The sequence below is a fragment of the Seriola dumerili genome, unplaced genomic scaffold (assembly GCF_002260705.1).
Source record: "Seriola dumerili isolate Sdu_G_001 unplaced genomic scaffold, Sdu_1.0 BDQW01000322.1, whole genome shotgun sequence".
Taxonomy (NCBI): Eukaryota; Metazoa; Chordata; class Actinopteri; order Carangiformes; family Carangidae; genus Seriola; species Seriola dumerili.
This window is the reverse complement of record NW_019174577.1, coordinates 1,408,970-1,424,826: the sequence shown is the minus strand read 5'-3', so window position 1 is coordinate 1,424,826 and position 15,857 is coordinate 1,408,970. Positions and strand designations below refer to the sequence as shown.

Here is a 15,857-nt window from a genome sequence, read left to right as displayed (position 1 = left end):
TTTGCGATGGAAACGTCAACAACATCCGCTTCCTGGAAACTGGAGCGTCATATGCTCTAAGGTTAGTTTCTCAGGCAGCATTTCATCTCAGCCTTTTAATTAAATCGCCTCTCTGTGCCTGGGATGTGCAGATGTAACAACCACGAGCGTCACCCTACTATCATGCATATATAACCTGACCCCATCAATAACCAATAGTTTAACTTTTGAACAGGGAACCATGGATGTATTATGGTTAGGCGACGAGGCGGAAGAGTTACCTGAAAGTACACGTTCAGGAAACAAAAACCACAAACACATCCGTCCCGCCCATTCTCACAGGTGCTGCCTTTCTTGCAGCTCGTGAAAGCTCGAAAAAATGGCTTTCAGCGCCTTTAGTGAACCAAAGTGCTGTCGTTTGTAAGAGATAAGGAAAATTGATCACAATTAATAATCATATCTTTAAGTGCAAATTGTTCTCCATATAATGAAAAACGCCATGACAATGGTAATTATTTACGTGAATTCCTGCAATCGTCTAATGCAGTGCTTTTTCCATTAGTAGCTTGTTTGAGATAGTTTATAAGGCCTCTGCAAACATAAAGGCAAATTTGAGCCATTTGGGTATTGCCTTTTATGTTAAATGTAGAATTCCATGAGATTTTCATTTTCCTTGTGTACTGTGTTGTTTGTGCGAGCTTGCCAGCCAATAAATTTAAAATATCCTGACAACATATGAATGCAGCATTACTGCTTTGTAAATGAAAGAAAACAGCATTAAAACGTCTAAATACATTGCAAAGCTATCGGAAACACTGTTTATACGTGTAAAGGTGTAAAGGTATTTCCTAATTTATAACTAGGGGAAGTGCATGTTTATTTTTATCGCTTTCCATCCACAACTACTTTTCCCATTAAGCTTTGCGGCGTCACTTGACGCTTACACGGTTTCACGTGACAGGAATATGAAAAAATCCCTGACTAGTGTGTTAGGAAACAGGTTGCCAATCACGAACTTCCACAGGAATAAAATTGATGTCCTCAACGAACAGAAGACAAAGCAGTCCTACATGTGCTCTGGCGCTGACGTTTGGATTCCTTTAATCGTTTTTTACGGTACATTTTAATTTCCTCTTCATTCCTTCCTATAACCCATATGTGTGTCTTAATTGATTACATGCCGTACATACTTTAGGTGCATGATACAATATTTATGTAAGTGTAAGAGACTTTTAAGAACATGATAGTGGCACTGTAAAAGTTATAACTGGGCTCAAAGGTTTTTCTTTCTTTCTTTCTTTCTTTCTTTCTTTCTTTCTTTCTTTCTTTCTTTCTTTCTTTCTTTTGTTCCATACATATCTGGTTTATCTGTATGTAAATCAGATTCTCATGTCAGCCATGGCTCCTCCTGATAAAAAGCTGAAAGGACTTGTTGCAGCTACATTTACTCCATTCACAGCAGAAGGGTAAGCAGCCTTCAGAAACCACATTCCTTTGCGTGTTTTTCCATAAATCCAGCACTGAATGGTGTGTTTGGTGTGTGAGTGTGCTCATTCAATTCCCCTGTAATAGTTAAAAGTGAGGAGTGAGTGTGGACATATCTGAAAACTGTGGTCATCATACACCCTGGTTGACCTGGAATACTATAGCATGTTTGGTATTCTTTTTGTCAAATGTGTGGGCCTTTATTTTTTACATTTTCCCAAAACAGTGAAATCAACCTGTCACAGATTGGACCTTATATTGACTACTTGGCAGAAAAGCAAGGTGTAAAGAACATATTTGGTAAGTTTACAAATGGATTCTTCCTTTGATATTTGTCATTGTCTGTGTTCCATCTGAATCACTGATATTGCATGTTTCACCTGGTTGGTTCGTAGCCATACCTTCTCTGTTAACCTTGTTAACCCTTGTTTCTGGTTTTAAAATTGAATAAATAAATAAAAGGCTATCAGTCAGTTAGTTACTTTTGTACTTTGGGATTTCACATACTCTACCAGTAATTCTACATTTGAAAATTAAATTGTCTGCCAAGTCATCTCACCAAAATAACTAAAAGAAAAAAAAAAAAAGAAAAGTAGGAAAAATCTGATATCAGGGTATTGCGATACCAGTATTGATGACAACCGTAATATTTAAAAAATGAAACACTGATATATTGAAATAGTGATATCTTGTTTCATGAATCCCTGAAATCGTTAAATGCAGTGCTGCTTCTGTTATTCATTTTACGCCAAAACCCATTTACGAGTTGTGGCTATTAAGAAACGAGACTGCCAGCACTAGTCTCATCATTTAACAGCCACACATTGTATTCTAAATAAGTGATCTGTGATTATATATAAAAAAATAAGAAATAAAAAAAAAACACAAATAGATAATTACAGTAAAAACAGGGCCTTTATAAATGTAATGATAACCATACAGGCATTTTTTCTGTTATTACGAAGTCATCAGTTACTGCATAAGTTGCATACAAAGGATATGTATTCATTCTGTTGGAATCGTTGAATGTTTTCACCACAAATTAAAGTAGTGAGACACACCCACACTTAGCTTGTAAAGTCTAATTGGCAGTGGTTAACATGTAAGTATGTTGTATACCCGTACAATACAAACAAACCCAGGACACACTTCTCTATAGGGCCACTGGTTGTTCCTAAAACCCCACAGGGTACCTTCACATTTAATCAATTAATACCAATATCAGTTCAGCTATCAATGAAAAATATTGGTTCACACTGCATCAATGTTGGCTTCATATAATTTTCCTAAAAAAAGGAAGAAAAAAAAACATTGGTATGGCATGTTGACATTAACACTTGTGATACGTACTTATAGTTATATGTTGGTCTTAAGTTAACGCAGCTTTATTGAACCTTTTCTGGACAAACAAGATTATATTGCTTTGTCTCAAGCTCCAGTCCATGATATAGAAACACAGAGAAAAGTTAGACAAAGTGAAGATGTAAAATATGCGCTTTTCTCTATATTGATTAGGGCTAATCATTGTTTCCTGTGTGTCAAACATGACTCTGATTACTGTTCATTTCACACTTTGCTCAAACTCATTGAATCAGTTTGTGCAATGCTTCTTCTTTTCTTAATGCTTCATTTCCTCACTGGTTCCTGTAAGATCTGTCTGTGTGAACTGATCCAACAGAGGACGTTTGTGCTAATCGTTTGTGCTTCATCATGTTTTATGTTCTTACTCACAACTGTCATTGTCTGCATCACTGCTCATTACCCTTGAAATTGCTTTGTCTCGATAAATATTGCACACTCAGCCGTCCTGGTGGTGGATCCCTGTATGAATTTGGACCCACCAGAGGTTTCCTCCATTTTTTTTCAAAAAGTGTGTTTTCCTCACCTTCCCTGAAAGTCTAGTGGTGTAGTTTAGGCCATCCTTTTACTCATATATGTCAAGCAATTAGTTGTTTTTTGCTTTCTTTCCCTTGTTCTTAGTGGATATTGTATAACATACTCTACTGTAAAGCGTAATTTGTATTTTGTGAGTCCTGATTCATTAGAGCTAGATTGAGGTCAGCTTGTGTTCCTTACTTTCCTTTAAGATCTGCTTTTGTGATGTCAAAAATTCTATGTAAATAAGGCAAGACTTTACTTGGTTACAGTGAATGGCACCACCGGAGAGAGCATGTCTCTCAGTGTTGAAGAGAGGATGATGCTGGCACAGAAATGGTGTGAGAAAGCCGAGGAAAAGTAAGTCATCACATGCTTTGAAGGTTTGCCGTTATGTCGAGTTTAGAGGAAAAAGGGGAAGTTGAAAGTTTGTGAAATTTCTTTTGTCTTCATGTGTGTGCATGTCTCTACAGAATGGATCAGGTGATTGTGCATGTCGGTTGCATGAGTCTGAAAGACTCCCAAAAGCTGGTGAGTCATTGCCATTTATATCATCAATAATGATGTCAAAATGAAATAAAACAAATGACTCACAAGAAAACCAGAGGGTGTGAAGCGAGATTACTAGAAGTAAAGGAGTTATTTTAATAATTTCCAGGAAATCCTGGTTCATATGATAGATTTTTAGAAGTCTATCCTAGGTTACCATGGAAACATATCCCTCCAGACTAGCCTGGTCCCAGTCAGGCTAGTTTTTAGGTTTAGCTTTAAAGCATTAAAAATTGATCCTCCAGATTGAAACAGTTATTTTCAATCAGCGCTCATATTCTTTCAGTCTGTAGTATCTGCATGGCAGTACTGCCATCATATATGCTTTTAGATGTACTGCAATTAAATTAAATGAATGAATGATTTTTTTAGAAAGATTTGCTAATATTAATTTTTGGCTGGATCGCAGCAGCGAGTCCAGACCTATAATTGCAAATGTCATTGACTGACTTACTGACTGAATGATAGAGTTGAGTGATCATATATCCACCACTGGTCAGCCGAATGCCATTTGGCTGAGTTGGAGTTTCCCCATTGGCCATCGTTGACACCAGGTAGAATGCAAATATGACACAGTGATGTCTGTTGTTTAAAGCGGTTCCACAACAGTTTTCAACAGAGGAGCATGTTCAAATGTATGAATGTGTGAACAAGTTCTACCGTAAGTCTGTTTATTAGGTTTTGCAATTTTTCCAACATGACACAAATAATTGTACACAAGGATTCCCTCCCTCCTGTCCCGATAACAGAGATAAGCTAGGCTTAAGGCTTTGGCATGCAAAATGGGTAATGGGATTGGTCAAAGTTCAAAAACAAAACAAACAAAAATGTAGCTGAAAGCAACAAGATCCCTGTATGCCACATGTCACACAGATGGCATAGTCAGATTAAACACAAATTTGTGTAAAAATTATGTGCATAGATTTCCAATACCATCAGGCAAAAGCTAAATTAGACAGAAGCTAAGTCTGTTGTGCTGCTGGTCGGACCTGAGCCCTGGTCATCACGAAATACTGGGTACCAACTAAAGGCAGTCGCTCATGTCATTGAGCTACAAGGTCATACATGAACATCAAGTTTTGGCGAGATAAGTAATACAACCCTGTACAATCCCCCAGGTCATGCTATTGCAACAACAACAGGGTTCCTACACCCTAAAGGAAAAAAAAATTAGAAAATTAAAAAACAAGAAACCCACAGGACAAGAAGGAAAAAAAACACATGGAATTTTTACACCAGAAAAAGAAAACAAAGTGCATGTATGCAAAGTGATCTATCTAACATTCAATGGCTTTATTTATCTCCATCCTCTGGAACAACTCTTGAGGTCCTGAAAAGGTGTCCATATCTTTTCCTCAGTGAACCTGTCAGGGCTTAATAATACATCCTTGACCCATCTATTATTGATAGGTGGGGACATGTTTCCATTTTAGAAGTATGAAATGTCTACCTAAGAGAGAGGTAAAAGAGATAATCTGGCTACAGAGGAGTGTTAGTTCTGGGGGGGACACCAAACATGGCTGCGAGAGGATCAGTTTGAATGGCATGCATACTGAAAGATTTAAAAATGTCTGTCCAGAATTCAAGCAGGCGAGGACGGGTCACCTGCTGACATGTGGAGCAGGTCCGCCCAACACAGTCTCCGTCAACTCCACCCCCAAATCCTGCTCCCGAACAATTTTACTGGAGAGAGACACAGGTTGAAGATTCTTGTAAATACTCGCCTGCAGCATGCGCTGTACATGATGTGTCCTCAGTGTGACACCACTGTGGGGGCAGGTGAGGGGTGGTCTTGTAGTCAGTGATAGTCATCATGCCTTGACACATGCTCCTGTTGATGTTGTCTTTGAGTGTCTTTTTTCAAGTGTGACCTGAAACATTAGTGTCCCTGGATTTAAAGGCTTTGTTGCGTGCTTTCAAGAGATTTTGTACGTCTTTATTCATCCACGGTTTGTGAATTGGAAGCATCTTTATTTTCTTGACCACTGTGATGTTGTCCACAAAGCTGTTGATGTAGAAAAGGGCAGTGGCCGTGTATTCTTCCATGTCCACCTGTGTGCCGCGGGTAGCAAACGGGTTGTGCAAACAGGTCCCAATGGGTACGATCGAAGCAGTCCTGTAGTTGGAAGGTGGCTTCCTCTGGCCATATTTTGACAGTCTGTATTGCAGGTCAGATTTTATAGATGAGACATTTTTTCTGTTATATCTCTCAGGTTATTATGCAGTCATCAGTTTCTACATAATTCCAAGGAACGGAGCGATATTGCTTCATTCTATAAGAATCACTTTGTTTTCATTGGAAACATTTCACAAAGAGTTTGGATAAGTGGAAGTGGTTAACAGTTAAGTATGTTGTCATTGTTCTTCAAAACTATGTTCATCTTCCCTCCAGGCTACCCATGCAAAACTGATTAAGGCTGATGGGATAGCAGTCATTGCCCCCTCTTTCTTCAAGCCCACCACTGCAGGTATATGATTTCGGAAAAAACTGAAAAAATGTTCATGTTTTCAGATGAAAGGTCATGCGCATCGAAAAGGTGTGCTGCCAAACATCCACTTTCCACTCTTTCATTCATGCATCAGCACTGTACTTGTCAACTTAAAAATCCAAGAAAACTCCAAGGCACTCTCTTTTTCAACAACAGTAACACATTCAGCAACAGTGAGAGGAAAAGGATAAACGTGACAGAGATAAAAACAACTTTGGAGTTTTCTTGGATCTTTATGTCTCCATGTATCCCATGCAAAGAGCACCTCAAACAAACTCAATTTGCATCCAGGAAGCTGCTCTTTCCAAAACATTTTTTAACTTTTCAAACTTAGTTTGAATGTAAAACCAGTTTTCAGTTTTTATAATGGAAATTTTCCTTCTCACCCCTTTTCAGATGCAGTGAAAAAGTTCCTCTATGAAGTGGCTAAAGTTGTTCCAGAAGTGCCCTTCTATTATTATCATATTCCAGCTGTCACAGGTGTTAATGGTAAGTGCTATTGATGACTGATTTTGCATTTGGCAGTCTTGGTGGAAAGCTTCTTAAATGTCCTAACTGATGGCATTCTGAATGTGACATGGTCTTTTTTTTTCTCTCGCTCAGTGCCAGCAAGAGATGTGTTGGAAGGAATTGAGGCGCTCATTCCCTCCTACAGCGGAGTGAAGTTCTCCAGCACTGACCTCATGGACTTTGGCCAGTGTGTCAGCTACAGTCAGTCCGCTGACTGGTCAGTCCTCTATGGCGTGGACGAGGTCAGCCATCTCTTCTTCTCTATCTTTTTTGTGCAAGAGTTGTTTATCATGCAAGAGCCAGCCTAAAACTATTTATATTTTATTTTTCCACAGCAAGTGCTAGCGGCTCTGGCTTTGGGAGCCAACGGAGCAGTTGGCAGGTCAGTGTGTGAGCTTGTAAAATGATTTGTTTCCTCCCATGCTCTATGCTAATTTATTTACAAGGACATTGTTATTAATATCTCTGCCCACAGCACATATAACTATATGGGATGTCATATCAACAAGCTCATATCAGAATTTGAGGCAGGTAAATTAGACCAAGCCAGAAAAATCCAGGTACTGTCCATCACCCCATTGCTCTTCCCAACCATCTCTTTTGAGATTTTGCATCAAGTTTGGTTACTGACATCTTTGTCTAATTTCCATGAGCAGTTCAAGGTACAAGACCTTTTCACTTATGCCAAGAAATGCGGTGAGTGGTGGTTATGTTATAATTTGTTTTTTTGTTTTGTTTTTTAACCATATTTACCATACATAAAATAAATAAATGGTCTTGTACTGTACTGTAACGGTGTTTCTCTACATTTGAACTTGCTTTATGGTTATTGGTAGGCTTTGATCTGGGAGTGAACAAGCAGCTGATGAATGAGCTGTCAGGCTTGGATCTGGGCCCCCCTCGACTTCCTGTGATGTCATGCCCTGAAGTTCACGCTTTGTCAGAGAAATTTCACAGTCTTTTTCCTGCATGCTGATTTGTTCGTACTGGATTGTTTAACCCTTAAAATCCCTCAATGGCCTTACTATTTAGAGCTAAATCCACTTACTGTATCCTGTTGTGCTACTAAAGCAGCGATTTTCAATCAGACATTCACACTTTTCAACAAACCTGTCTGTTGAGTAGGATGGGAATAATCTGCATTTTCGTTTTTCCAACAAGACTGTAAATTTACATTGAAGAGGCCTTGTGCAAATAGCTCCAGGTGCACAGTCAGAAAACAGTTTAGGATGGTTTGCATTTCTGTAAAATCAATCCAAAATAATCTTTGGGTTATTCAGCAGTTTAACATTTTTTGCTTTTAAATGTCCTGGAACTTACTAGTGCACTCTACTGTTGCGATAAAGAAAAAAAATCATGTTTCATCTGGGTTCACAAGGGTATGTTTTCTTTTTTTGAAATACTATAATATATTTTATGGGCATTCTCTATTTACATATTTTTCAAGAGTTAATCTTTCCCTTTGATTGGGAAAATATTAATATGTTAACACTTATTATTGTCCATAATATGTGAACAATAACTAACTTCCATTGCCCAGGGAAATGTGGCACTTTTGCTACATTCAGGGAGCTGGGGTCTGTCACCACTCACCAGTGTTATTGTTATTATCGTGTACTGTGTAAGACCATGATTGAATTTGAGCACTCAACGCCTTATTTTGTAATTTGAGAGAATGAACGTTACTACAAAATAAACACTATTTCATGAATGAATTGTCTAACACTCCAAAACAGGCTCATTAAACATACAAGTGGTTACTAGAGAGCATAAACCATTTATAAATGAGATGCAGCCCTTGTTTATTTTTTAATGAAATGTTTACCCTCTGAATGGTATAAAAAGGGAAATATGTTGTGTTATGTAGAATCATTGCTTTGTATTAAAACAAATCACAATTTTCTTACTAATAAATGCAATGATTTATTCGTTGGTTTTACCTGATTTGTGTCTCATTCTTATGCTTTGTTCCTGGAGAAATTAAAATAACAAGGCCAGATTATCTCCCAAGACTTGCACAAACATGCAGTGGTGGTCTGTTGTGGATTTTTCTTTGTCTTTTGAAGAGAGGGGATGTACGTTCTGTTTGCAAAAGAGGCCTCTGAGAGGAAGTAATAACCTGTTTGTATTTGTGGAACGACAGGAGATTGTAGATTCTCTTCAGATTGTACCTGTTATTAAGAAATTTAACATCATCAATGGTTAGTTTGCTGAAACTAATAATTAAGTGTTGCACCCAAAATCACCCCTCATATTTATTCTAAATTAAAAACCCTCCCTTCAATTCTAGTCCTTTGACATGAATGCTGTTGTTCCAAATTCCAGCCGCCGCTCTGCTCCCCACAATGAAGCAATGCATTTACACATGACAGTAATGGCAATAGCTACGTGAAGGAACTGCCACTGTGCCACCCACTGACCACCATCTATGGATTCATATGGATTCAGCAGCTGTGTCACTGTGTCACTTACTCATCCTCATCCTCTGCTTGCTCAAGCCATGTTTCATAATGCCTTTCTAAATATTTCTATAATTCTATATATATTTACTTTAGTAGCACTGTGTGTGTGTGTCAGGTTATATCTATTACATTTAACTCAGAAAGCAGTGTTTATTCTTGCAGTTTATGTTGATTGTAAGGTCTAGGCTAGTGATATTGTAGGAGGTACCTGTAAATAAACTCTGCTGCATGGTAATGTGTGGAGCAATCTGAGCTCTCACTTCTTCTCATGAGATGAAAAAGTGCTGCATTGTCTACAATATACCACATTTATGATGCAGGTAATTTTATTGGGCAACTAATCAGTGGTATTTGTTATTAAGGTATGTTTGTACATTATATGTTTATATATATTTTTGCCTATGTTATGGACCAATCGGAAACAGGTTTGGTTTACAGTGCATTATGGGATGGTTAAGGTCAGCAGAGTAACACGTGGTGGTAGAACGGTTCAGGTTAATTAAGTATGCACGCAAAGTCAATGTTGATTCTCATGAGCTTATGTTTATTAAAAACACAACATAATCCATTTCCATTTAAGAGTTTATTGAAAAGTCATCATGGCAGAAGAAAGAATTGAACAGTGATTAATTCAAATAACTGCTGGGACACAATCATGTTGTTAAGAATTTGTGCACCACAGAGGCCTTTCCAAAGTGAACAGTGCCGCCCTCTGTTGCCTACAATTCATACCTACAGTAAAACTATTAGATCAACTCACTGAATTGTCTTGATCTTTGGTTGCTCCATGGTGTAAAGAACAATAAAAAATTTGTGACTTAAGTAGAATTACTCAATTGAAGCTTAGTGACCTAGAAACAAAATGCCTTGATATTCACAAGAAAACCATCAAGGCTTTACAAGAGAGAATTTCATGTTTTGTTGACATGGTAGAATTTGCTGCCAATAAAGTGTTAAGTATGTCATTATCTTGACACCAGTAAAAATGCTATTGCATTCACATAAAGGCTTCTTGGTGGTTCTTGTTTACAGGACGGAAAAAACCTTTAGACATTCTTGAGGAAAACATGACAGAATTTTATTTCCTTTGCTATCAGCTTGGCTTTTGGATTTTTCCACACTTTCTTGAAGTCACAGGGCAAATATGCTATTAAATAATAAAATAATATTTACATATATATATAGAACAAAAAGTGTTCTCACTAATTGGATGGCACACAGCTCTTCATTTGAACTGATCTTTCATGAACAAATTGTAAAAATGTAAAACCCTGCCAAATTTCTCATATTCTTATCCTATAAACATTTTCTAAATGATTTTAGGGTGAATGATATTTTCAAACTCTTTATACCTGACATTCATCCAGTTGACTTATAGTCAAATTATTGCTGATAATTATCCAATAGTTAGCCTTATTTAGTAAGCAGGAAATTCAAATTTGACCACACACGCACACGCGCACACACACGCACACACACGCACACACACACAAACGCGAACAAACTGTGATGCGGAACTTTATTCGTAGTCGCTTATTTCCGCATAACAAGACGGCGGAAGGATTTAGCTGTGACACACAAAGCTCTAGCGTTTCCGGCCAGCTCAGCGCGTCAGTCCTGTGGTGTTGTCAGTTTACAGCCTGTCAAACACTGGGACCAGTCACCTGTAACATTTACTGGGCGGTGGAGAAACACCAGTAGACGGCGGAGAGATGGTTCTGCTGACGATGATCGCTCGGCTGGCCGACGGTCTGCCTCTGGCCGCTTCAATGCAGGAGGACGAGCAGGTTCAAATTTCAGCTATTTTGTCTCTGTGGTCGCTAGCTGCCTGTTTTGCTTTCGTCAATTCAGGTTTCTGTTGTAAACGCGTCTATGTACAAATGCTACAGTGACACGTTAGCTAACAATAAACAGCTGGCCAGCTGTGACCCACAGGACGATTTTCCTCCAGATGTGGGTCCAGGAGTACTCAAGGACTCGACTAGTGGCTGCTGTGTGAAACTTAAATCGACTGCACAGTATGACTAGGTGATAAGTGGAGGCCTGCCTATCTGTACACAGAGCCATACTTGGCTACACCTAAAGCAACTGACTCATTCATCAGAGATCAGACTCACCATGTTTCAACCCTGACCCTATTCAGATAGTGTGTCAAATTATTTGAGCATTGCACAACTGCAGTGAAACCTAGTATTATGTTGCAGCTGAGGTCTTCAAAAATCTGATAAATCTGCAATCCACAAGCAGTCGTGTTTATGTATTGTGCCAAAAACAAAAAATCGTTTATCAGGTTTGATTGCTGAATAAAGTCTTTAACACCTGATCAAATACATCTTTCTTTCTTTTTTTTTTTGTTCAGTAGAGCATGTAAAATGCTTTATGTGTATCAGCCAATTTTAGCTCATCACAGAGACATCCTATTAATCTACATGTTGGCTGATAAATCACAAGGAATATTCCTTATACATAAAGGGCAAATATATTTGTTTGAGGTAATTGGGAAAGGGTGTTGCCATTACACAATTCGTCCACCAGAGAGCACTACTTAAATATCCTGCTCAGTGCATATCTTAGTCACAGTTTATTAACAGCGAGATTTAAGGGACTGTCAACAAAAATGTGTGATAAAGGCTTTCTGTAGATATATCCTTAATAGATTTTTTTAAACCTTCAAGTATCATTGTTGGTAAAAGTCTAATAAACATATGCTCACTGAACTTTTTTTAGTTTATTTTGTATTTTTAAGCTAAGCATGTTCAAATGGATGGCATGTGTAACTTGTTAAGTTGTTTTATTATGTTTGAGCATGACTTGACAGGAGTCTAACATTTTTTCCCTCACTCTCTTGTTTGCTTTCAAAAAGGGAAGTGAAAAGGTTTGTTGTTTCTCTGCTCTGTGCTTCAACATCATACGTGTTTCTGTGATGCTATAGTGTCGCTGTCATTTGGTCAAGGGGTCAACACATAAGAAATGAATACCATCCACCATGCAAATAATGCTGACTATAAAAACAATTTACCACAAAGAGACAGAGTGGCTATTTGTTACCTTCAGTCTCAGATGTAGCATCACACTGCTGAGTCTGTCTTTCACATCAAGAGTTTATTTTCAGCACGTGAATACAGGGCAAGAAATTCACACCATCAAGGAAAACAGTGTGATTTCTTTTGTCTGTCTAGTCAAAAACTTAAACAAGTAACCACACTGGCCCTGATTAAACACTATTTTTGTCTGTATGAGATGTGAGTGAGATGTGTAGTAACCATCGTTGTTGTTTTCTTCTGTTTAGTTGGGTCGGGATCTTCAGCAGTACCAGAGTCAAGCTAAGCAGCTCTTCAGGAAACTCAATGAGCAGAGTCCCACACGCTGCACTTTAGAGGCTGGTTCCATGGCATTTCAGTGAGTATGAAGTGGTGGGCAAAGAGGAATTGTGCACCAAAATAAATCTTGATAACCCACCACTTGTCTGCCAGGAATGGTTTTTAGATAGTTTTGGAGTAATTATGTCAGAGTGAAGCTCAAATGTGGCTTCTACCCAGTGCACACAACGACAACATGTTTTAATTTTAATTCTCTCGGCCCTCTCCGCAGCTATTTTATAGAGAAAGGAGTGTGCTACCTTGTGCTGTGTGAAGCCAGCTTTCCCAAGAAGCTGGCCTTTGCTTACCTAGAAGACCTGCAGGCAGAGTTTCATGAGCAACATGGAAAGAAGGTCCCCACAGTATCCCGGCCTTACTCCTTCATTGAATTTGGTAAGACCAAAATAGAGCTGAATTATATAACTGCTGTTCGCGCTAAAAACTTTTGGTACCTACTGATGTCAAATCAATACCTGTTCTGACATCAGCAGTCCTAGTCCCGAACGGGATAACCGTGCTCTCTTTATGAAATTTGAAATCTTAATACCTCACTGTGTGCATGTCATTGAGGTTCTTTTGAAGACTTAATGAAGGTAACTGGCAGCAGAAACAATGAATTTTATAATGGCATTAGGGGAAAACACTAGTGGATTGGTCATATCTGGCCTTTAACCTGGCCTGCCTACCAATTAAGCAATTTAGCATTGCACTCTTAGCCTCACAACAGACAATATTATATACAAAAAATATACTGTATTTGATACAGAGGTATCATCTGTTTTATACCACACATCCTTCCCGGGGCTTACATTACCCACAACACAGCTCAACTGCCTCTGTTTGCTTGCAAGCCACTATTTGTTTGTTGCTATCTGCAAAACTCTTCTGGCCCAGCTCTGAATTTTATTTGGTAACTTTTTTGGCAAATCACTACAGACTCATCTGAACAACTAATTGGGCAGTATGGTATTTTGTGAAAACACTCCACAGGCTACCTTTAACTGCTTTTACTTTTGATGTCTCTTCCTTATCAGATACCTACATCCAGAAAACCAAGAAGTCGTACATTGACAGTCGAGCGAGAAGGAATCTGGGCAGCATCAACACAGAGCTCCAGGACGTCCAGAGGATCATGGTGGCTAACATAGAGGAGGTGCTGCAGAGAGGAGAGGCTCTCTCTGGTGAGTTTTTGTTATCTCAGGCCTGTTCCGATGTCTTCAGGTCAAACCTATGCTTCGTGTTGTTCTCAGGCTGGATACTAAAGGCCTGTGATCTGTATGTTTCTTTATTTGAATTTGTCTTTATCTGTGTGTCTCCCTCCTCCTTTTGCACTCTTTCCCATTTTTCTTTGAACTCCAATTCCCTTTCCTCTGGTTTCTCCTCCCCTGCAGCGCTCGACTCAAAGGCCAGCAACTTGTCCAGCCTGTCAAAGAAGTACAGGAGTGACGCCAAGTATCTGAATACCCGCTCCACCTATGCCAAGCTGGCAGCTGGTGGTGTGTTTTTCATCATGCTCATTGTCTATGTACGCTTTTGGTGGCTCTGAGAGAGAAAGAAGAGAAGGAGAAGAAGAAGAGGAAGGAGGTATTGAAGTGGAAAATGAGCTGCACAGTCTGCAGACACTAAGAAAAGCTGTCACCTTCGACTAAAAACAGGATCCCTGCTCTTAATAAGACTTTACAGACATATGATCACCCATTTCGTTCTCGCCTGTCCATCAATGTGTGATCTGAATATAAATGATGTCATAATACATAGTTTTATTATTAACAGTTATGTTATATTGATTGCTTTGTTTTTGAAGGCAATTTGTGTGCAAGTGCGGAGGAAAAATGAAGAGAAAAAGAAATTTCCTGTTTTGTGAGTATCCAAAGTTGTACTGTACTTTACCAAGAGTGACTGATTAAATCTTGTATACTGCCTAATAATACAGAAAAGAGCAACAAAAAAAACAACAACTTTTTTTCATCCTGAGCATGTCATATGGGTATTGCTGTTCCTTAACATAATCATAGTTGTAATGACTTCACAAGCCTGGACATTTACACATATTTAAGTATACACATATGGAACACATGACATTAATCCTAGGGCAGTTGAATAGGCTCATCAACAACATACACACAGTAAGTTAAGTAGACTCTTTGTTTTTAAAAATGCTGTATGAAAGCCTTGTTAAAGTTATTTCACCGTGTCTGATTTAACAGATTTTTTTTTTTTGTTTGTTTTTTTGCCATTATGGGATGTCAGTGACCCTATAAGGGACTGTAGAAAAATTATTAGGAGGGAAAAGTGGTCATTAAAGGGTGAGGGCGATGTAGTTTGTTCTTCAAGTGAAGTGAGAAGAGTTGGACTTTTTTTCAAGAGGGCAGGGGGGATCATTTCTTATTATTTCAGCCTTCCCTTGCAAGATAATTAAAAAAAAAAAGTTTAAAATAGTTTCAAATGATGGGTTTAATGTGCACAGTGGTTCATAAAGACGCCCCTTCTCGTACACTGAGGACACGGGAACATATTAATAATGCTGGGGAGGTCCTTGCTTTATGTTTTTTTGAGTGAAATGTAAGATTCAACCCCCCTCCTCACTCCTATAATTTTCATACAGTCCCCACCCTGATCTGACCAGTGTGCATTCACTCTCCTTTTATGCTCTCTTGCACCGTGAACGTGTGGACCAGCACCTTTCTGTAAGCAGGCATTAAAAACAAAAAAAGATTTGATGTCTGGTCGGGTCCTTATATTTTGTATAAACTTTACACAGTCTAGACTCAATTTAAAAGTTGGCAACAGGCTGACAGTCACAGGTGTTAAAAGCAGCTGCCGTCTGCTCTCAGCTGGAAAGGACACCTCTTTTTCTGTTCTGTCTGCTATCTATGAATAAAATCATTTGTTAGAGGACTTTGAGTTGTTGAGTTGATGCTTATCAAGTGTTTCTCCACTGGGAATACTAATTGAGATACCTGTGTTATAAGTTGAGGTGAAATTCTCACTGTTAATTTAACAGTCTAGTCAGAACTGCAAAGTGCCACTAGTTAATATGATTATGATCTTGTTCTTAGACCATTGAAAAGCAAAAGTAGGTCATTTAAGTGGGGTTGTCTAAGACAGGAACAAGCTGTTGCAAAATACTTCCTGTGACTGAGTAATAT

The 15,857-nt window shown here is 38.6% G+C and overlaps 2 protein-coding genes across 4 annotated transcripts; both read left to right on the top strand.

The window, feature by feature from the left end:
* On the top strand, positions 1–8,831 carry npl (N-acetylneuraminate pyruvate lyase). Of its 2 annotated transcripts, XM_022759615.1 has the most exons (13): positions 1–61; positions 1,004–1,095; positions 1,363–1,445; positions 1,691–1,764; positions 3,612–3,699; positions 3,813–3,870; positions 6,281–6,356; positions 6,774–6,866; positions 6,981–7,129; positions 7,223–7,269; positions 7,363–7,447; positions 7,544–7,583; positions 7,724–8,831. In XM_022759615.1, exons 3-13 carry the CDS (start codon positions 1,369–1,371, stop codon positions 7,861–7,863), a joined length of 927 nt encoding a protein of 308 aa, XP_022615336.1. In that variant the 5' UTR covers positions 1–61; positions 1,004–1,095; positions 1,363–1,368; the 3' UTR covers positions 7,864–8,831. The 2 variants fall into 2 exon arrangements, with proteins under 2 accessions (XP_022615336.1, XP_022615337.1); XM_022759616.1 differs by lacking the exons at positions 1–61; positions 7,363–7,447 and having other exon boundaries at positions 869–1,095; positions 7,724–7,831.
* Positions 8,832–10,911: 2,080 nt separating this feature from the next.
* On the top strand, positions 10,912–15,606 carry LOC111232222 (vesicle-trafficking protein SEC22b-B). Of its 2 annotated transcripts, XM_022759634.1 has the most exons (6): positions 10,912–11,136; positions 12,213–12,224; positions 12,639–12,748; positions 12,941–13,101; positions 13,743–13,889; positions 14,100–15,606. In XM_022759634.1, exons 1-6 carry the CDS (start codon positions 11,062–11,064, stop codon positions 14,252–14,254), a joined length of 660 nt encoding a protein of 219 aa, XP_022615355.1. In that variant the 5' UTR covers positions 10,912–11,061; the 3' UTR covers positions 14,255–15,606. The 2 variants fall into 2 exon arrangements, with proteins under 2 accessions (XP_022615355.1, XP_022615356.1); XM_022759635.1 differs by lacking the exon at positions 12,213–12,224 and having other exon boundaries at positions 10,914–11,136.
* Positions 15,607–15,857: the final 251 nt, after the last annotated feature.

Bases quoted from the DNA above. Each gene is read 5' to 3' on its own strand.
- npl (XM_022759615.1), top strand. From the start codon at position 1,369: ATGTCAGCCATGGCTCCTCCTGATAAAAAGCTGAAAGGACTTGTTGCA. The intron at 1,765-3,611 runs GTAAGTTTACAA...ACTTGGTTACAG, and splicing joins AGGTGTAAAGAACATATTTG to TGAATGGCACCACCGGAGAG. The intron at 3,700-3,812 runs GTAAGTCATCAC...ATGTCTCTACAG, and splicing joins TGTGAGAAAGCCGAGGAAAA to AATGGATCAGGTGATTGTGC.
- LOC111232222 (XM_022759634.1), top strand. From the start codon at position 11,062: ATGGTTCTGCTGACGATGATCGCTCGGCTGGCCGACGGTCTGCCTCTG. The intron at 12,749-12,940 runs GTGAGTATGAAG...CCCTCTCCGCAG, and splicing joins GCTGGTTCCATGGCATTTCA to CTATTTTATAGAGAAAGGAG. The intron at 13,102-13,742 runs GTAAGACCAAAA...CTTCCTTATCAG, and splicing joins TTACTCCTTCATTGAATTTG to ATACCTACATCCAGAAAACC.